The sequence below is a fragment of the Zootoca vivipara genome, chromosome 8, assembly GCF_963506605.1.
Source record: "Zootoca vivipara chromosome 8, rZooViv1.1, whole genome shotgun sequence".
NCBI classification, from domain to species: Eukaryota; Metazoa; Chordata; class Lepidosauria; order Squamata; family Lacertidae; genus Zootoca; species Zootoca vivipara.
In genome coordinates, this window is record NC_083283.1 from 51159416 (window position 1) to 51176166 (window position 16751).

General features: G+C 42.0%; 1 protein-coding gene across 2 annotated transcripts in view; it reads right to left on the minus strand.

The window, feature by feature from the left end:
* Positions 1-247: 247 nt before the first annotated feature.
* LOC118090306 (cadherin-19) overlaps positions 248-16751 on the minus strand; it is a 68335-nt gene continuing 51831 nt past the window's right edge. For both annotated transcript variants that reach the window (XM_060277921.1, XM_060277922.1), the window contains exons 11-14: positions 10608-10725; positions 4807-5058; positions 3154-3647; positions 248-1602 (exon numbers count right to left, since the gene is read on the minus strand). In XM_060277921.1, coding sequence (XP_060133904.1) covers positions 3154-3647; positions 4807-5058; positions 10608-10725 — 864 coding nt within the window. In that variant the 3' untranslated portion in view covers positions 248-1602. The remainder of the gene's footprint in view (positions 1603-3153; positions 3648-4806; positions 5059-10607; positions 10726-16751) is intronic.

Below are 16751 nucleotides of genomic sequence, written 5' to 3' on the forward strand. Positions count from 1 at the left end.
GATAAATTAGATTTATTTCAATTTCATATTTCAAAATAAATACTTTTGCTGAGAGTCTAAAGTATATGTACAGCCACAACAAAGACAAATCGCAAATTATGTGCACTTATTAATTTGTCTGAGAAAATGTAGGTGAAAGGCTCAGAGAGAGGAAAATGTGAAAAAATAAAATGACTATCGCAACTGAGTTTCAAATTTCTCTAGATAATTCTAGAATTGGCAGTGAAACACATTGGGTTTTTTCCCCCTCTCTCTCCAAGATTTCAGGTGTTTCTGTATTCACTATAAACTGTACAAAATTCCATACTGTATGAAATGCATATACATTTTTGATTGTGATTATTAAATTGTAGCCAACAGAACTTTGTAAATAGTTGAAAAGCTTAAGCTGCACAGAATATTGAAAGAATATTTCTAAGTTTTTCTGTACTTATAATGTTGAATGTCTTTTTCTGAAGAAGAAAAAATAGATCATACTGATAATCTGAGATGATCATTTTAAGCAAGGATGTTTTTTTCGAATGCAATATCCCTGTACACAGAAAATGGTGTCTAAGCGACAGATGCACCAACTCACAAGTGGGATCATCTTTAAGGATGGCCCTGGTTGCGGGCAGGCCCCCAGGCCAGTTCCTCCCCCCCCCAGCATGGGTGGAGTAATGCCATCATGCCAGAGTAGCACCCCGATCGCTTAGCCAATCACTTTTGTGGGGGGATATAAAAGTGGCAGTGTGACGCATGTCAGGCACCTGCTTCACGCTGCCGAACACCCGCCCACCCGCCCTTTATTTTAGATGTCCTCTGGCCTTGCTTTGGATTTTCATTGGTCACCTGTCTTGGGCTGGGGGCCAGGTAGGCATTTTTCCATTTGGCAGATTGGCACTAGCCACTTGGTTTTTGCCTACCTCTTAGCAATCGTCACAACTTTGTAAGGTTTTGTGGTTAGGCATTGGTTCATTGATTTGTGGGGGAGGGGAGGTCAGCCATCGCCTGCCTCTCCATTGACCAAAGGTATTCCATTAAAGGAATCCAGGGCCTGGATCCTGACTGAAGTCTGCTTGATGGGCTAGAGCCATGTCAGGCCTCTGGGGATACTGAGGGGAGCTACAGGCAGGTTCCCCCCGATGTGGCTTCCTCTTTGGGTGGTTTACCCTTACTGACTTCCTGCAAAGGGGGCAGGAGTCCGATATAGTCCTTTGCCAATGCTTAAGCCAATACCACTCACATTTCTGTAATCAATAAAGTTGTGGCCTAAAATTTTGCCCAATAACCTTAAACCGAAATTTGTGTCAGTGTGGATTTTATTCTAATGAGGGGCTGGTTTGGGGGCCTTGCCACACAATTTGCTTATCTCAAAATCTTCCATTTTTGAAGGGAAGGTGGATAGCCTTTTATTCTAGCATCATTTTTGTATGATGCTGCCTGTACACAAATATATTTCTAACAAGCATATGCCAAAAATACAATTTAAATAATAAGACTTGTGCTGTATTTCAAAACCGCTTGGCTTTGCCATCTGTGTTGATATTTCCCACTTTCTTTTGTAACTATTGCCACAGTCATGTCTGCTGGACTTTCCCATAATGTCACAATTAGCAGTGCCTATGGCAGGGGTGTCAAACTCAAATTCATTGGGGGCCGCATCAGCAGTTTGGTCACCCTCAAAGGGCCGGTTGTATCTGTAGGACTATGTGTCCACTCTTTATTATCATAAATTATTGTCACTGCATTCAATTCTTACTGTTTTTTGTAATAATATAAGTAATAACTAGCTCTGAAAGCAGAAACATAGTCAGAATAATGGCAAGTAGATATTCAAATGTACAATTATTGTACAATTTATTGAAAAATGATTTTTGGTAACTGCACTGGGTGGTGGAGGCTCGCTAGGGTTTTATGCAGGACCTTTGCAGATCTACTAGTACCTGGAGATGCTGGGTCCTTCTGCATGCAGGACAGATGTTCTGCCAGTGAGCCACCACCCTTCACCAAAGGGACAGGCTGAGGTTGACTCACTGGAGCTGCTCTCCTGGTTCCAGGGTTTAAGGGCCAGAAGTATAAAGCAGCATCCTATGTTTCTGAGGAGAGGGAGAGGGAGGGGAAGGGAGGGGAGGGAGGGAAGAAGAAAAGAGGGAGTGGGAAGGAGAGAGGAAGGAAGGAAAGAGGGGAGAGAAAGAAGAGTAGGAAATAAGGAAGGGAATAAAGAAGGAAAGAAAAAGAAAGAGGGAGGGAAGACGGAAAGGGAGAAATAAGGAAGGAAGTAGAGGGAAAGAAAGAATAAGAATGAGGGAGAGGAAGAAAGATGGGAAGGACAGAAGGAATAAAGGAAGGAAGTAAGGAAGAAAGAAAGAAAGAAAAGAGGGAGCAGGAGGGAGAGAGGAAGGAAAGAGGTGAGAGAAAGAAGAGTAGGAAAGAAGGAATAAAGAAGGAAAGAAAAAGAAAGAGGGAGAGAAGACAGAGATAAAGAAGGAAGGAAGGAGAGGGAAAGAAAGAATAAGAACGAGAGAGAGGAAGAAAGAAAGGGAAGGGGGGCTCGCCGCCTTGACTCAGCGCCAGAAAAGAGTGCGAAGGGACCCAGGGGCAAAAAGCATTTCCCGTGCAGCGTGAGGCACCGTTTTAGGAGAAATGCGTAAACCCTCAGAGTTGCACGTTCGTGAGGCTGAGCCGTGGCAGGAGGAGGAGGAGGTGAGGCAAGAGGAGGAGGAGGAGGAGGAGGAGGAGGCTTGCCGGGTCGGTGCCCGGCAGCGCCGTGCGGAGAGTCCCGAGCCTCTCGAACGCAGCAGTGCTCTGTAGCACTTTGAATCCTCCTCCTCCTCCTCCACGCGGCGCTGCTGGGTGCTTTGTCTGTGCTTCAGCAGCAGCAGGAGCAGCAGCAGCTGTTTCCAGGTGCCGAGCCGTGGCAGGAGGAGGAGGATTCAAAGTGCTACAGAACACTACTGCGTCACGGAGGCTCGGGACTTTCCGTGCAGCACTGCCCCGGCCGCCTTTCTACCCCCCCCCCGGCCCCAGCTGTTTGTTGGCGCTTTGTCGGCGCGGCGCTTCAGCAGCAAGGTCCCGCTGCTGGGTCCCGCTGGCTGGGGCGCTCGGCGGGCCACATGACGAGGTCTGGCGGGCCAGATTTGGCCCCCAGGCCTTGTGTTTGACACCCGTGGCCTATGGCTTTGCCCTCTTTGCAGAGCCCCGGCTGCTTCTTAAATGCTTGAAGCGGGATCCCAGTTCAGGAACATAGTCATAACTTTCATCCTGTTCAGAAGAACTTGATCCCAGAGAGCTAAGAGATCCAGCTATTGAGCCAGTGCCTTCAAAAGCATATATCTGAAGGGAATCATAAGGGGGAACATCGGGATCAGAGTTGGCTTCTTCTAACTTCATTGTAATGAATTCCCGGAAAACAGCACTCTCGGGGCCAACCTGCAGAGATTGCCTGTAAAGGCTCTGGATCTGTGTTGTGATATTTCTTCGAGGTTTGTGTTCTCTGAGGACAGTTTGGTTCCTCAGGGCCGAAATATCAAAAGCTTCCGTGTCCTGCTCCCCGCCGCCTTCGTCGTCATACTTCACAATGTTTTCTCTGAATGCTTCTCCTCCTTTCTTTTGAAATAGAGATTGCTTTGTCTGCTGCTTCAAGGCCACAATTGCTAGAATAAAAACTGCCAAGCAAACAAATAAAAGTGTGGTGCTGATGAAATACTTGAGAAATTCACACACACACACACACACACACACACACACACACACAATTTTTATTAATCTTGATGCTACTACAATGTGACTAATTTTATAGACTCTTTCATGGGTGAGATAGGAAGAGCGTGAATCATGAGCATGGTAGTATTATGATCACATATATGTGCATGGAACTGGGATAGATAAATGGGGTCTATGAGTAAATGGGGTTTTGTGTCTGGTGCTTTTTAGTTAAAAGAAATGAGGTACTCATATCTTGATAAAAGTGCTATAAGCACCAGCACAAAATCGTTGTCATTGGTAGCAAAGGAAAGAGATGGTGGCCCCCTGTGCCAGTGAGTACTATCACAGATACAAAAGCACAGATTGTGTCCAGGATATGATCACCATGAAGGTGTTGAAAATTAGGGTTGGAGAAACTCAGGGCTGGGAGTCAAGTGTAGTCCTTCAGGCACCTTTATCTGGACCTTGGAACTCTCCCCAGGCTATGGGTTATCTCATCAGGCCCCACCCTCACTGGTGCTACTTTGTACACCAGCTGTTTTTGTCTACCTATAATGCATTCTTTAACTCTAACCATGTCTCTTCCTTGTCTGGACAAGGATAGTGAGGATGTTTTTCTGTGATGTGTGTAGAAACTAGCCTACTATACAACAATAAAAGTTACATTCATTCCTCTGTGCTATGTTGCCCCTGGCCTTGTCAACCACTGGCATCTTGCTCTAAGGAGATTGCCCAGAAGTGAATACAGGGGTACCTCAGTTTTGGAACATAATCTGTTCCAAAAGAACATTTGAGTTCTGAAACATTTGAAAACTGAAAATTCTATAGCCGACAGCTGGGCCTCAGGATCTTGAACTCAGCGGAAGCTGCATGGCATGCTCGACTTTTGAGGCATGTTTGAAAACTGAAGCATTTACTTCCACGTTTACAGCGTTCAAAAACTGAAATGTTCATCAATGGAGACATTCAAAACCTGAGGTATCACTGTATGGTCCTCTGTCTAAAAAAATGGGTGTAGTCCATCGATTCAAACAAATCAACAAAACCAAGAAGACATAATATGAAATGTTATGGCCAAGATGACGTAATATGAAATGAACAAAGTATTGTTTTTCTTACCTAATATTATTAGTAGGCAAGCTACAACAGCAACTAAAGCTTGTACACTGATGCCCATTGAGAAGAGCATTGCTCCATATCTGCATGACTGGAGACTAGGTTCGTGGTCACAGTCGCACACAGTGACGGTCAAAGTGTTTGTGCCGGTGAGGGGTGGACTTCCGTTGTCAGCAATTAGGATTGGTAAGGTAAAAATAAACTGTTCTCGACGATGAAATCCACCTCGTGTGGTGATAATTCTAGCTGTATTGTCTTAAAAAACAAGAACAAAAAGATGATTTTGTTTTATGACACTGCTTATGGGTCTCCAAGTCCAACAATTCACGTTCAGTTAGAATATCTTATTTATGAGAAACACTGTGCCATATTTTGTGCAGATAAAGAGGCAAAGTTGGAAATCATGATGCTAAGGGGACAACTTAGTCCCACTGAGATCAGTAGAGCTTGCCTCCTCATAAGTGTGTTTAGGATTATGATGCACATTGGCTAAAATCTGAATAATTCAGATGCACCGCTATCATCATCATCATCCCTACAAAATCTCAGCAACCCTTGCAGTACTAACTCAATAAGGTAGGCTCGTATTCTATGCACGTGGGTGGTGTGAGGCTGAGAGGCAGTGGTTAGTCTAAGGCCACATATTTTGTGGGCCAGGCAGAGTCTGAACCAAGCAATTTCTTATTCAGAATACAGTGAACTTTCCAAAAGTTAGCTGTATTGATTTATTCACCTAGCCAGAACATTCAAATAATTAGCAAAGTCAATATGAGCAATGTATACTTTAGTTGAATTTGAAATAGCTCTTCTTCTAAGTCTCAGAAGGCTGCCTTTAAGTGGTCTCCTTTCCTGCAATTTCATCAGCTGTTGAACTTAGGTTTTCCCCTCAGATTAGTTTCGATTGGTGTCCCCCCTTTACGATTCTTTCTCAGCCTAAGGGATCAATACAAATGCTGCATAACATCGCAGCACAGAAAAGTCATTCATATGATGTCATCTGCCTATCGATGAAAACAGTGTAATGGGGGAACAAGAAACAAAGTTAAATAATTGTGAACTGTGCCTTTGTCTTTAACTGTGTTTTAGCAGAACTAAATACAAAGTAGAAGCTTTTATTAATATTAAATCTTCACTTCATTTTAAAAACCTGCTCTCTCCCTTGCATGCTCTTCCCTTTTCTAATACTACCAGTGTTTGGCAGTTTAAGAGATAATGGGAAAGTTATTACTCCTACAATCTGCCATATTTAGAAAGCAATTATTAAGAGATAAAATTGGCTTTTGAGATTTTGTTCTGAGGTTTTTTATTATTATTATTTCAGAGCACTATATCTGCAGATCTGTGAAAGAGCTGCTGGAATAAGAATCTGCCAGCGGTGCTCTGCACAAGAGAGAAGGAATTTACCGTAGTATCCTACCACCAAATCCAGCTTCCTGTTTTCAACAGTAGCCAGTCCATATGTATCAGGATCAATCAAGAAGTGCATGATGGCAATAGGCCACCCTCAGTGATTTACTGTCCCTGAACTTGGAAGTTCTACTTAAATATCATCTACATCAGCCTCCCCAACCATGTGCCCTCCAGGCGTTGTTTGATTACAATCCCCGTCATTCCTTACTATTGGCTATGCTGGCTGGGCATGATGGAAATTGTAGTCCAAAACATGTGGAGAACACTGGGTTGGGCAAGGCTGACCTTTATAGAACAGGAGTGCTCCACTCTGCAACATTTTGTTATAGAGCCCACTTGTCCTGGCTAACAGCTACTGCTCACCTTATCCTTATCCTTCTCCTTTTGCAATGCTGTCAAAGCTAGTAGCCATAGTGCCTCATTTCACCATTGATTCTGCACATTTCATTGCTTTTGAATCAATTCTATTGGTTGACTCTTAGTACGATGAGATGAGGAACATCTCCTCCCTCTCTTCATACTATCCTTACTTTCTACAAGCAATCCTACCATTCCCACCAACCCCACCAGAACCAAGCTAAAGATGTTGCTAATGAACTGTGTGCAGTCTCCCAGTGCCCTGGACTATATTGCTGTAGAAGAGGCTGCAATCTGCCTTGCTACTTCTCTATAGGCTTTCTAAGTCAGAATGCAGCTTTTTTTTTTGCTGCAAGGAAGGACCCTTGGGGAGAAACCTCATGAAATTCAGCATCACCTTTGGTTTAGTCCTTAGTCGTCTCCCCCCCATCAGAAGTCAACAATTCCTAACAATCTGCTACAACTGCCCAGATAGTTGATTATTTGAGTAAGTGCTGCATAAGTTTTTTTGTTTTGTTTTTTTTACACCAGGAACAGTGATGTAAGTGACTCTGGCAGGACTTACAATTTCTATATGCCTCTGGCTGTAGTCCTTTACATCCATGAGATTACACAGACTTAGGTGACTACAGCTGGCAAGAATTACGGTAAACACAAATGTTATTAGGGACAAAATATTCTGTCCCTGGGTTGGGGCAAATGTATCCACCCTTGATAGGAGACTTGCAGAGGGTAAGATCAAGCAGGGTATGGAAGGCTTAAGGCAGGCATCCCCAAACTTCGGCCCTCCAGATGTTTTGGACTACAATTCCCATCATCCCTGACCACTGGTCCTGTTAGCTAGGGGTGGTGGGGGTTGTAGTCCCAAAACATCTGGAGGGCTGCAGTTTGGGGATGCCTGGCTTAAGGTAATGGTGTGGAGAGCAGGCAGAGAGGAGGTTTTCTCCTTCTCGTAGAACTCAGGGTCACCCATTGAAGCTGAATGTTGGAAGATTCAAGACAGACAAAAGAAAGTACTCCTTTATATAATGCATAGTTAAACCATTGCATTAGCTCCTCCAAAAGGTAGTGATAGCCACCAACTTGGATTGCTTTAAAAGAACTGTAGACAAATTCGTAGAGTTGGAGGCTATCAATGGTTACCAGCCATGTTGGCTGTGTTCTGTCTCCACTGTTTGAGGCAATATGCCTCTGAGTATCAGTTCCTAGGAATCACAAGTGAGAAGAACACTACTTTACTCAGGTCCTGCTTTCAGGCTTCCTATAGGCATATAGTTGCCACCTGCGAGCAGAATGTTTGACTGGATGTGCCTTTGCTCTGATCCAGCAGAACTCTGATAATGTTCTCAAGCTACACAGTAAGAAAAAGAGGAGACCGAATATGATAGTAGAAATGCTTGTAGGGATCTACCGGTATGTCCCATTCAGCAAAAACAGCACTACATCTTATCATTAAACTACGGGAAAGAGGTGTAATTAATTTGTCAGAAGATAAATGATAGATATGCCATAAATACAAACCTAATTTCTTCCACATTTGGTGGAGGAATTCAGGAAGTGAAAAATCTTGGAAGCAATAACTAATCAACTTCCTGCACCTTAAATAGAATATTTTATTTGATTTATGAGTTATTTTATTTGCATTCTTATAATTAGATAAAAGCGAAGCATGCCAGTTTAATTTTTGCTTATTAGCTGCAGCTAAATTATAAATAGCTAAATTGGGGAGGGGATGACATCATGAGATCACTGCCTAATAAGGGTTTCAAAAACAGCAGACATAGCGGAATTCTTAAAGCAATCTTTTCCTGGCCTGATGACAAGTATTTAAGATTTCTGTCTTGTGGAATGTGTGCCTGACTGTTGAGTATGCTGTCTTTGGTAGTGTGTTTTATAAAAGCTCAGTAAAAATACATTTTAAAAGAGGAAATGGCTCCATCACTCTATAGCAGGCATCCCCAAACTGCAGCCCTCCAGATGTTTTGACCTACAACTCCCATGATCCCTAGCTAACAGGACCAGTGGTCAGGGAAGATGGGAATTGTAGTCCAAAACATCCGGAGGGCTGAAGTTTGGGGATGCCTGCTCTATAGCTATTCTATTCAACAAATGAAATGGCCAATGATAACAAACATCCTTATTCATTTTAATGTATGTATATGTGGGTGTTGTTTTTAGTATGTTTATGCACAATTCTTCTCAGGACAGTTTGTAACATATAAAAATTAAAATTTCATAAAAAACCCAAAGATACAGTGTCATCATTTTTAAAAATAAATAAATAAAAATAAATAATAAAAGTGTTGCCTATTTCAAAAGACTGCTAGAACAAAACCGTCTTTGATGCCTTGCAAAAAGCAGCAAGTGTGGGGTGGGACAGTATTTCACTACACTTCATTGGTTTTCCATATTATGGGACCAGTCTGGAGAAGGCTGTATCCCGTATCCTCATCGACTATGCCTTGACCATAGGAAACACTTTTTCTAATCAAATGAAGTGGGCAGGATAATAAGGGAGGAGATGCTCCCTAAATTGTCTTGGGCCTAAGCTATTTAGGACTTTAACGGTAAACACCACCTCTATGAAGTGCACCTGTGAGCAAATTGGTACATAGTGCAGATATATTTGTGCAAAGTGACCCGATTTGCTAGTATTCACCATCAGCTACAGAGGTAGTACTATGTGGAGTGCATAACCTAGATGCAACTAAGGCATGTGTTACCAAGACGAGGTTTAATTTCCTAAGGTATGTGCACTGTTGGTGCAGCAGCCTCAGCTGACCAAAGGGACAGCAAACCATAGACACCACTTGATTATCCAGGTGTAAAACCAAAACCCGGTGGGACGTGGGTGGCACTTTGGGTTAAACCACAGAGCCTAGGGCTTGCCAATCAGAAGGTCAGCGGTTCGAATTCCCACGACGGGGTGAGCTCCCGTTGCTCAGTCTCAGCTCCCGCCAAACTTGCAGTTCAAAAGCATGAAATGCAAGTAGATAAATAGGCAGGAAGGTAAACGGCATTTGTGTGCGCTGCTCTGGTTCATCAGAAGCGGCTTAGTCATGCTGGCCACATGACCCGGAAGCTGTACACCGGCTCCCTCAGCCAGTAAAGCGAGATGAGCGCCGCAACCCCAGAGTCGTCCGCTACTGGACCTAGTGGTCAGGGATCCCTTTACCTTTTAAAACCCAAACCAGGATGATGGAAAGGGACTGTTCCTGGCAACTTTGAAATGATTAACTGTGAGAGTATGCTGCAGATTTATTTTAGATGAAGACACCAGTCCAGGTTCTAAACGCTAGGATAAAAGCCTGATAATTATGTATGTGGGATGTATTCATTGGATATTGATAACTATCTGGCCATATCGAGAATAAATTTACAGACAGCAAGTTAATCTCATTCATATTCCTGTGAGGTAATAAGAGAGAATGACATCATCAACAGATGTTCATAGCTGAGCTATGAGTCGAGCTTGGCATTCTAAATCCTGCAAATTAAGCCATTGTGTGGCCCACAGTGGTTTTCAGATATGCACTGCAATTTGTACTATTAACTGGATAAACAGTAGACTTGCTCAGATGTTAGCTTTCAAGAGTTCTCAGAACATATGGAGAGAGGACAACATGCACTGCCCCCACCCCCAGTGTCCACATGTGAAAAAAATCTCCACCCTCGATTATAGTGCACTGAGTGGGAAGGTCAGCATGGAGAAACTTTGCACATTCAGCTGAACATGTTTAGAATTTTCTGTGTGAAAAGGAACCACAATTGCTCAGGGATTCCAGCTGCATAGAGGATACTAATAGCTTTCTAAGTTCTTTCAAATGAACACATGGAAATTCCATCTTTAGATTCAAGATCTAAGACTGCAGGGAGCACAAACAGGATATGCACAACCAGTTCCTCCCTCCACATTTTCTGAGAACACATGAAGGTGAATGTCTGAACAGGTCTAGTGATAGTTTCATAATTAAAGTGGCAAATTGAGCATTCATTCTTTACAGAAATATTTCAAAGGCTGTGCCCACAATACCTACTTTGATTATCTTTGACTGCAAAACCAGAGCTGTTTGTGGCCTCCTCATTCAAATAGTAGAAGAAATGATGATCCTCCACAGAATGGTCTTTGTCCACTGCACTGATGGTCTGAATAACCTGAAAGCAAACAATGGCAAACAATATGCTCAGCACCAAATATTATTGGCTGCCTTTGAAAGCAATGCAACAAAATTGCGTGCAAGACATTCCATTCAATTAGTAAGGTCGAAATCCCCCTGCCTTGTCTCTGAAGGGCAGGAAATGTATTAGCTGCAGCAGCAAATACACATCACTTAACACAAGCCTGTTGAGCTTGTTGATTTTCTAATGTCCTACAATTATGCCACTTGATTTTGTATTGATTGGGAGGAGATAAGCACTAAAGTCGTGGGCTAATGCAAATGGCTTCTGGAATTGAAAATGCAAAGGTTAAATAAAGTTTCCATAAGGAAAAAAAAAGAATAATGTATAAAGTATTTTGCCCTTCCTTTGTTCTTCAAGGTGAAAAGTATATCATTCTATATTTGAACACATCCTTCAATACAAAAACCTATTTCCTTCCAGCCCACAAACATCATAGGCATCACTCAAGTGATGTATTATAGTTGCCGTGACCGCAAGATTGTGACAAGTTCATGTGCTGAATTGTTGATTCTTTGAGATAGTAACAGATTGATTATGGGAACACTTGGTTGTGTTTTCAAAGAAACAAAATAGCCCAAATTTCCAAACCTATTGAACCAGATTGTCATTTGCAGGAGAACAGAGTCAAAATTAGCATCTTTGCATTCAGAAATCATTGATTCCATCACCTCAAATAAACAAGCCATGTTGCAGTTGTTATAATGAACAGTTGTTCTGCTTGCTAAGAGTCAATATTTGTTACCATTATCGGTTGATACTATTGGGCAAATCGTACATTATCAGGGACAACATTCTTTATCTTGCTATTTCAGCTCCACATTATCTTGCCATTTCAATGCACTACCAGTTCATTTCTTTCATTAAGAGGGTAAGTCTTCTAAAATGCTGTTTAATGGCTAATTGGGGCTTAAAAACCCAGCCTTGCCAAGTACAGGGTCAGAGAAGCCAACAGACAGCCACAGAAATTACTTTGTGATTATGGCACAACCATAGTTCAATGCAATGATGGGCTAATAGAGGTTTTTTTTAATAAATGCTTTTTAAATGTTTATTTTCATCGATAACGGCCTGATTCTATCATCTGCTGCTTTAGTCCTTAGGATGAGATGCAAACTTCTGCATCAACCTGACATAAAAACAAACTGTTGCACATTACACCTATGACACCCTGAGTTACTGATCTAATCATAACAGGATTGCAACAGCAGGTCCTCTGACTACCACAAGTTGTCAGCTGCCTCTTCAAGCAGCAGCAGCAGCTCCTGTGCCTTAGATACAACTCTATGCTGGCAGAATACTCATGGACAGGTTGGGTAGGCAAACTCCCCTTGCTCCCTCTTCCCCTTCAGAAACAATAGTGGATGTGGTTTAAGAATGGAGCATCTGTCAGTGTCATCCACCCCACCCAGTTTCTCATTTTTCAAGACTCAATTTTTCTGCATCAGTTTGCATTTTTAAAAAATCCTCTTGAAAATTCACCAGCATTTCAATGCAATTTTTTCCTGTGCACATTTCTGTAAGCAATTTTGCCTGGCAAATACATTTTTACAAGCAATTTCCTCTAACATGCATGGTATATTATTTTCTGTAATATATGGGGTTTTGTGAATAATTTCCCCTGAATATATGCATTTTTGTACATATTTATTTGGTTAGAGAATTGTCTCACAAGAGCCAGAGGAGTGCAAATTTAAAACAATGATCTCCGACATCATTTCTACTTTGGTCCAAAACTACCTGATAGACGGTAGTTCACTAGTTAAACCATCATCTCCTTTTTTTTAAAAAAATGAAAACAGTGCACTAATTGTTTCTGGATCAGGGTCTAATATGACTTCATGCTTTATGTTAAAACAAAGGTTTTGGATATTGCTTCAGAAAGCTTGCATTGGTTGGTTTATTGATTGTGCTGAAATCTAATTGCCAAGAATTGTGTTATATCAAGGCTCATTAATCTGAAAACTGTAATAATCTACAAGTCATTGGGGAAGACTACTAACTGGGGAACTTGCCTGGTCATTGTTTAAAAAGGAAATTGGTTTGAGTAAAAATCCAGGCTTTAGAGAAGGGTCAGCCCTAGCATTAGACATAGTGAAGCAACTGCTTCAGGCAGCTGCATTGAATGTCATGAATGGGGAACAAATTGTTGGTTACAGCCTTTATCATGATTATATTTGTACTGCCATAGAGGGTGGGGAGCTTTCAGCGTAAGTTGACTGGCCTTGGGTATTCCGCATCTTGACTCGGGGATGAGGACTTTAATGCTCAACCTAAGGCAGCAGCAAGGTGCCTTGGGTCAGCCTTTGAGTGGAAAGCAGCTCTGCCTCCTAAAAACCTTGAAAGCAAACTGAATCTTTACAGCTTGAAGTCTGCCTGATACAACCAGAGGGCCTTGAAATTATTGTGGCAAGGGATAGAGAAAATGGGCAACCACAGTTTCTTTCAGTTTCATATTTTTCCAGTCTTGGGATCAGGCTGCCACATTTATGCAGCCAGGCACAATGTATTTCTTTTTTTAAAGGAGTCTTCATTAAAAAAAAGCCAGCATTTTAGTGTGCATTTCTAATATGAACATTTTAGCATGCAGTATATATTTTCCAGAAATATATGCTACTTTGTGCACATTATATATGTATGTCTGCACACATTTGCGCAGACAGGCGGAGTCCCCCAAACCCCCGAGTGACCCCCTGAGCGGAATAAAGACGCCTCACGCCCCTCCCTCTAGGAAATCACCAAAGAATTCCACCCAAGGCCTGACACCACCAAGTTGTGACATATTGCTATGGGAAAAGCAAAACCTGCCAATGCAGGAAAATTCATTTCCAGCCCTTCAACAGCGAACTTGATGTAGCAGCGCCTGTGTACCTGTGGGAAAAGGTTAACCTGCAAAAGAAACTTGAATGAGGGTGTGGAGGGTGGGAAAAGCTCTTGGAACCAACTGGTGCTTGGAGGTCAGATTCAAATTCTATTGAGTGAGCTAGAAAGTCCCTCCCCTTACCTGGCCATCCCTTGGCAACACCTCCCCAGGCAGAACTGGACACTAGGCTGGGGTAGGCGGAGACCCCTGGCACCCTACCTGGGAAGGTGGTGCCAGGTATGTCTGTGTTAAAATGCAAACTCAATTGAATCTCTTTCCCATCACAACTTGTAGCTAATCTGGCCTTCACTTCAAATGAGTAATCCAATTTCTTCCCCATTCCATCCTTAACACTACTAACCTTCTCTACCAGTTGGAAGGGAAGGAGAAAAGAATATATATAAACTTTGTGGGTATTGAGAGAAAAATCATTCTCCAGCCTTACACATACATTTTTCAGTGGGTGATCCTCTCACTTCCCCACCTTTCATTTCCCACTTTCTTTCTCAGCACTGGAGCCAAAGGTAAAGATAAAATCAGTAGCTACCACACAAAATGAATTTCCAAACTGGGAAGAGAAGCTGTGCGCTACTGCAACAGGAACTTGAAGCCTTCTTAGGCATTATGCCATCTCATTGGAAGGCAAAAATTGCAGGGGAGATGCTGTGGGCATGTGTGGTGCAGGCGCCCCTTGTCTTCATCCTTGTCTTCATCCTTGCATGGTCAAGCTTTGACCTCTTATTCCTTCTGTCTCTCCCAGGGTCTGTTTTGCTTATTTGTCAGTGGCTGATTTTCATTGGAAAAAGCCATGTTCATCTGAGCTGTCTCCTTTTCATTAGTATTACATGGGAGCTTCAAACACACTTCATTTTTCTTTCCAAGGATGGTTAGTGATGTTCAAGGATTTCATTTGACTTGAAGATTTTTACCTGATTCACATCTCAGGCTCAAACTGCAGTTTTCTTGCACTTCAAATTTTGCATTATACTTCACAGCTCAAAGAACATACAAAAAATGTGTACAGAATATATACTTTAGGTTAAAACACAAACAAAATGCACACAAAAACACCACACCACACCACACAACAAACCACCCCTATCAGTGGAATGCAAAGATTCCCCTCCATTGATCGTAAAGCACAGGTGGGCTGATATAGGGAGATATTCAGGTATTCCAGAAGCAGGTAGAATCATATAATCATAGAGTTGGAAGGGACCACAAGGGCCATCTAGTCCAACCCCCTGCCAAGCACGAAACACCCCCTGCCAAGCAGGATGGTTACCAATTAAGTTTTACTAAGAAAAGACCCATTGAATTAATGGACCAAGTTAGCCATGTTAATGGACTTCAATAGGTGGCTTACTCTGATTACGAGTTATATTTGAGAAATCTAAGCACTTAACTACAAAATTGCCCCTACAAGGTAGCATGAAAGGTTTAATAAGCATCCCCAGGAACTAATTTCACAATTAGGGATGAAATTTGTCATGGTCTAGAAGTGCATGTAAAACAAAAAACAAAAACTGGTCTCTGCTGACGTTTTCCAACACTTTTCACTTAAAGTTTCTTTTTTTTCTTGATCCACTACATATAGATTATCAATATTGTTTAAATTTCTACAGAATGCCTCCCTAGTTTTATATTTAAAAAAACCTAATTTGAATTATATTCAAGCTGTTATTCTTCCTGGCATTTGCAGCATTATCTCTCTTTTATAGAGAACTAATGTCAAGTAAGTAGCTTTCACTTTGACTCTAATTGCTGACTATTTTATTTTATGCTAAGTGCTGGGTAAATATGTATTGCCTTGCTATCTCTGTTTCAAAGTGCAAAATACACATTCATCCACTTTACGAGCTAATAAGTAAATGGTCAAGTAAATTGGTGCATCAAAGTCAATTCGCAGATGATACTCAAATTGCAGGTATTTGTGCCAGAATAAATATGTATTGGAGAGGACAGTATTATTTCAGAGACATACAAGTAAACACAGTACCTCACCCTCAGCAAAAAATATTATTCTTCCTTCATGCAAAGCAACAGTAATGTCCATAGCAGGGAGATACTACTACAGTATTATTGTTATTATTATTTTCTTGTTGTGTTGGTTATTAAAAGAATTATTGAGTAGCCACTCATTTTAATGATTTTTCTGTACTACTTCTGAAGGTGTTTTTTTTAAGATTTGTGTACTGATATGCACCACCCTGATATTTTTGAGAGGGTAATATATAAATGCTTTTATAAATAAAGAAATAAAAAACCATTGGATGCCATGCTCTTCAAGGGTGTGTGAACACTGAATACTGTTTTCAAGCTGGGTTTTAAAAAATACAATACTGTACATAAAAGTTCAAGATCTGAAATAGCAGTAACAATGATTAAAATACGGCAGCAGATAAACCAGTTATTAGATCCAACAGTTACAAAATCATCCCAATGCAAACTGAATTTTTTTAAAAGTCTTTACGAAAACCATAGAAGGCAATGGAGAGAGTGGAGGGCACTCTGGCAAAACAGAGCCACCATGAAGAAGACTTGATCCATGTTACTTACGAACTGAATCACTTTCACTAGTAAACTGGCAACATATGGTGATGAACAAGTTCAGTCAGGTACATATGGATGTAAGCAGTTCTTCCAATAATGACCGCTCTCCACATCAAACAGAGGGCGCCCTTTGTGTGCCCGGGCGCAGTACCCCTGATCCTATGTGACTCCTGGCAGAGCACTCCTGGACCACCTCCCCAAGTCGCAAACCTCAGTTCAACTTGGGAGGTGGAGCCGGGGAGCAGACCAACTAAGGGTTAAGCAAAAAAGGGGGTGGAGCCTACCTGGGAGCTCTCAGTCAGCTCCAGAGCTTCACCCGCCCTATCCTCCCTTCGTTTAGACCTTTTATTGCAGGTTGACTTCTTCTTTATAGGTATGCGGGTGCTGCTGCAGTCTACAATGGTTGCTGTTAAAGGACCGGGAAGGAATTTCCCCTGCATTGGCAGGTTTCGCCTTCCCCGTAGCAAAACGTCACAACTTTGGCCATTTTAGGCCTTGGCCAGAATCCTTTAGTCTATCTTCCCTAAATGGGGTGGGGGTTGAAGCGGTGACACACACCTTTCCCCCTGCGGCGGCGGTCCCAGGG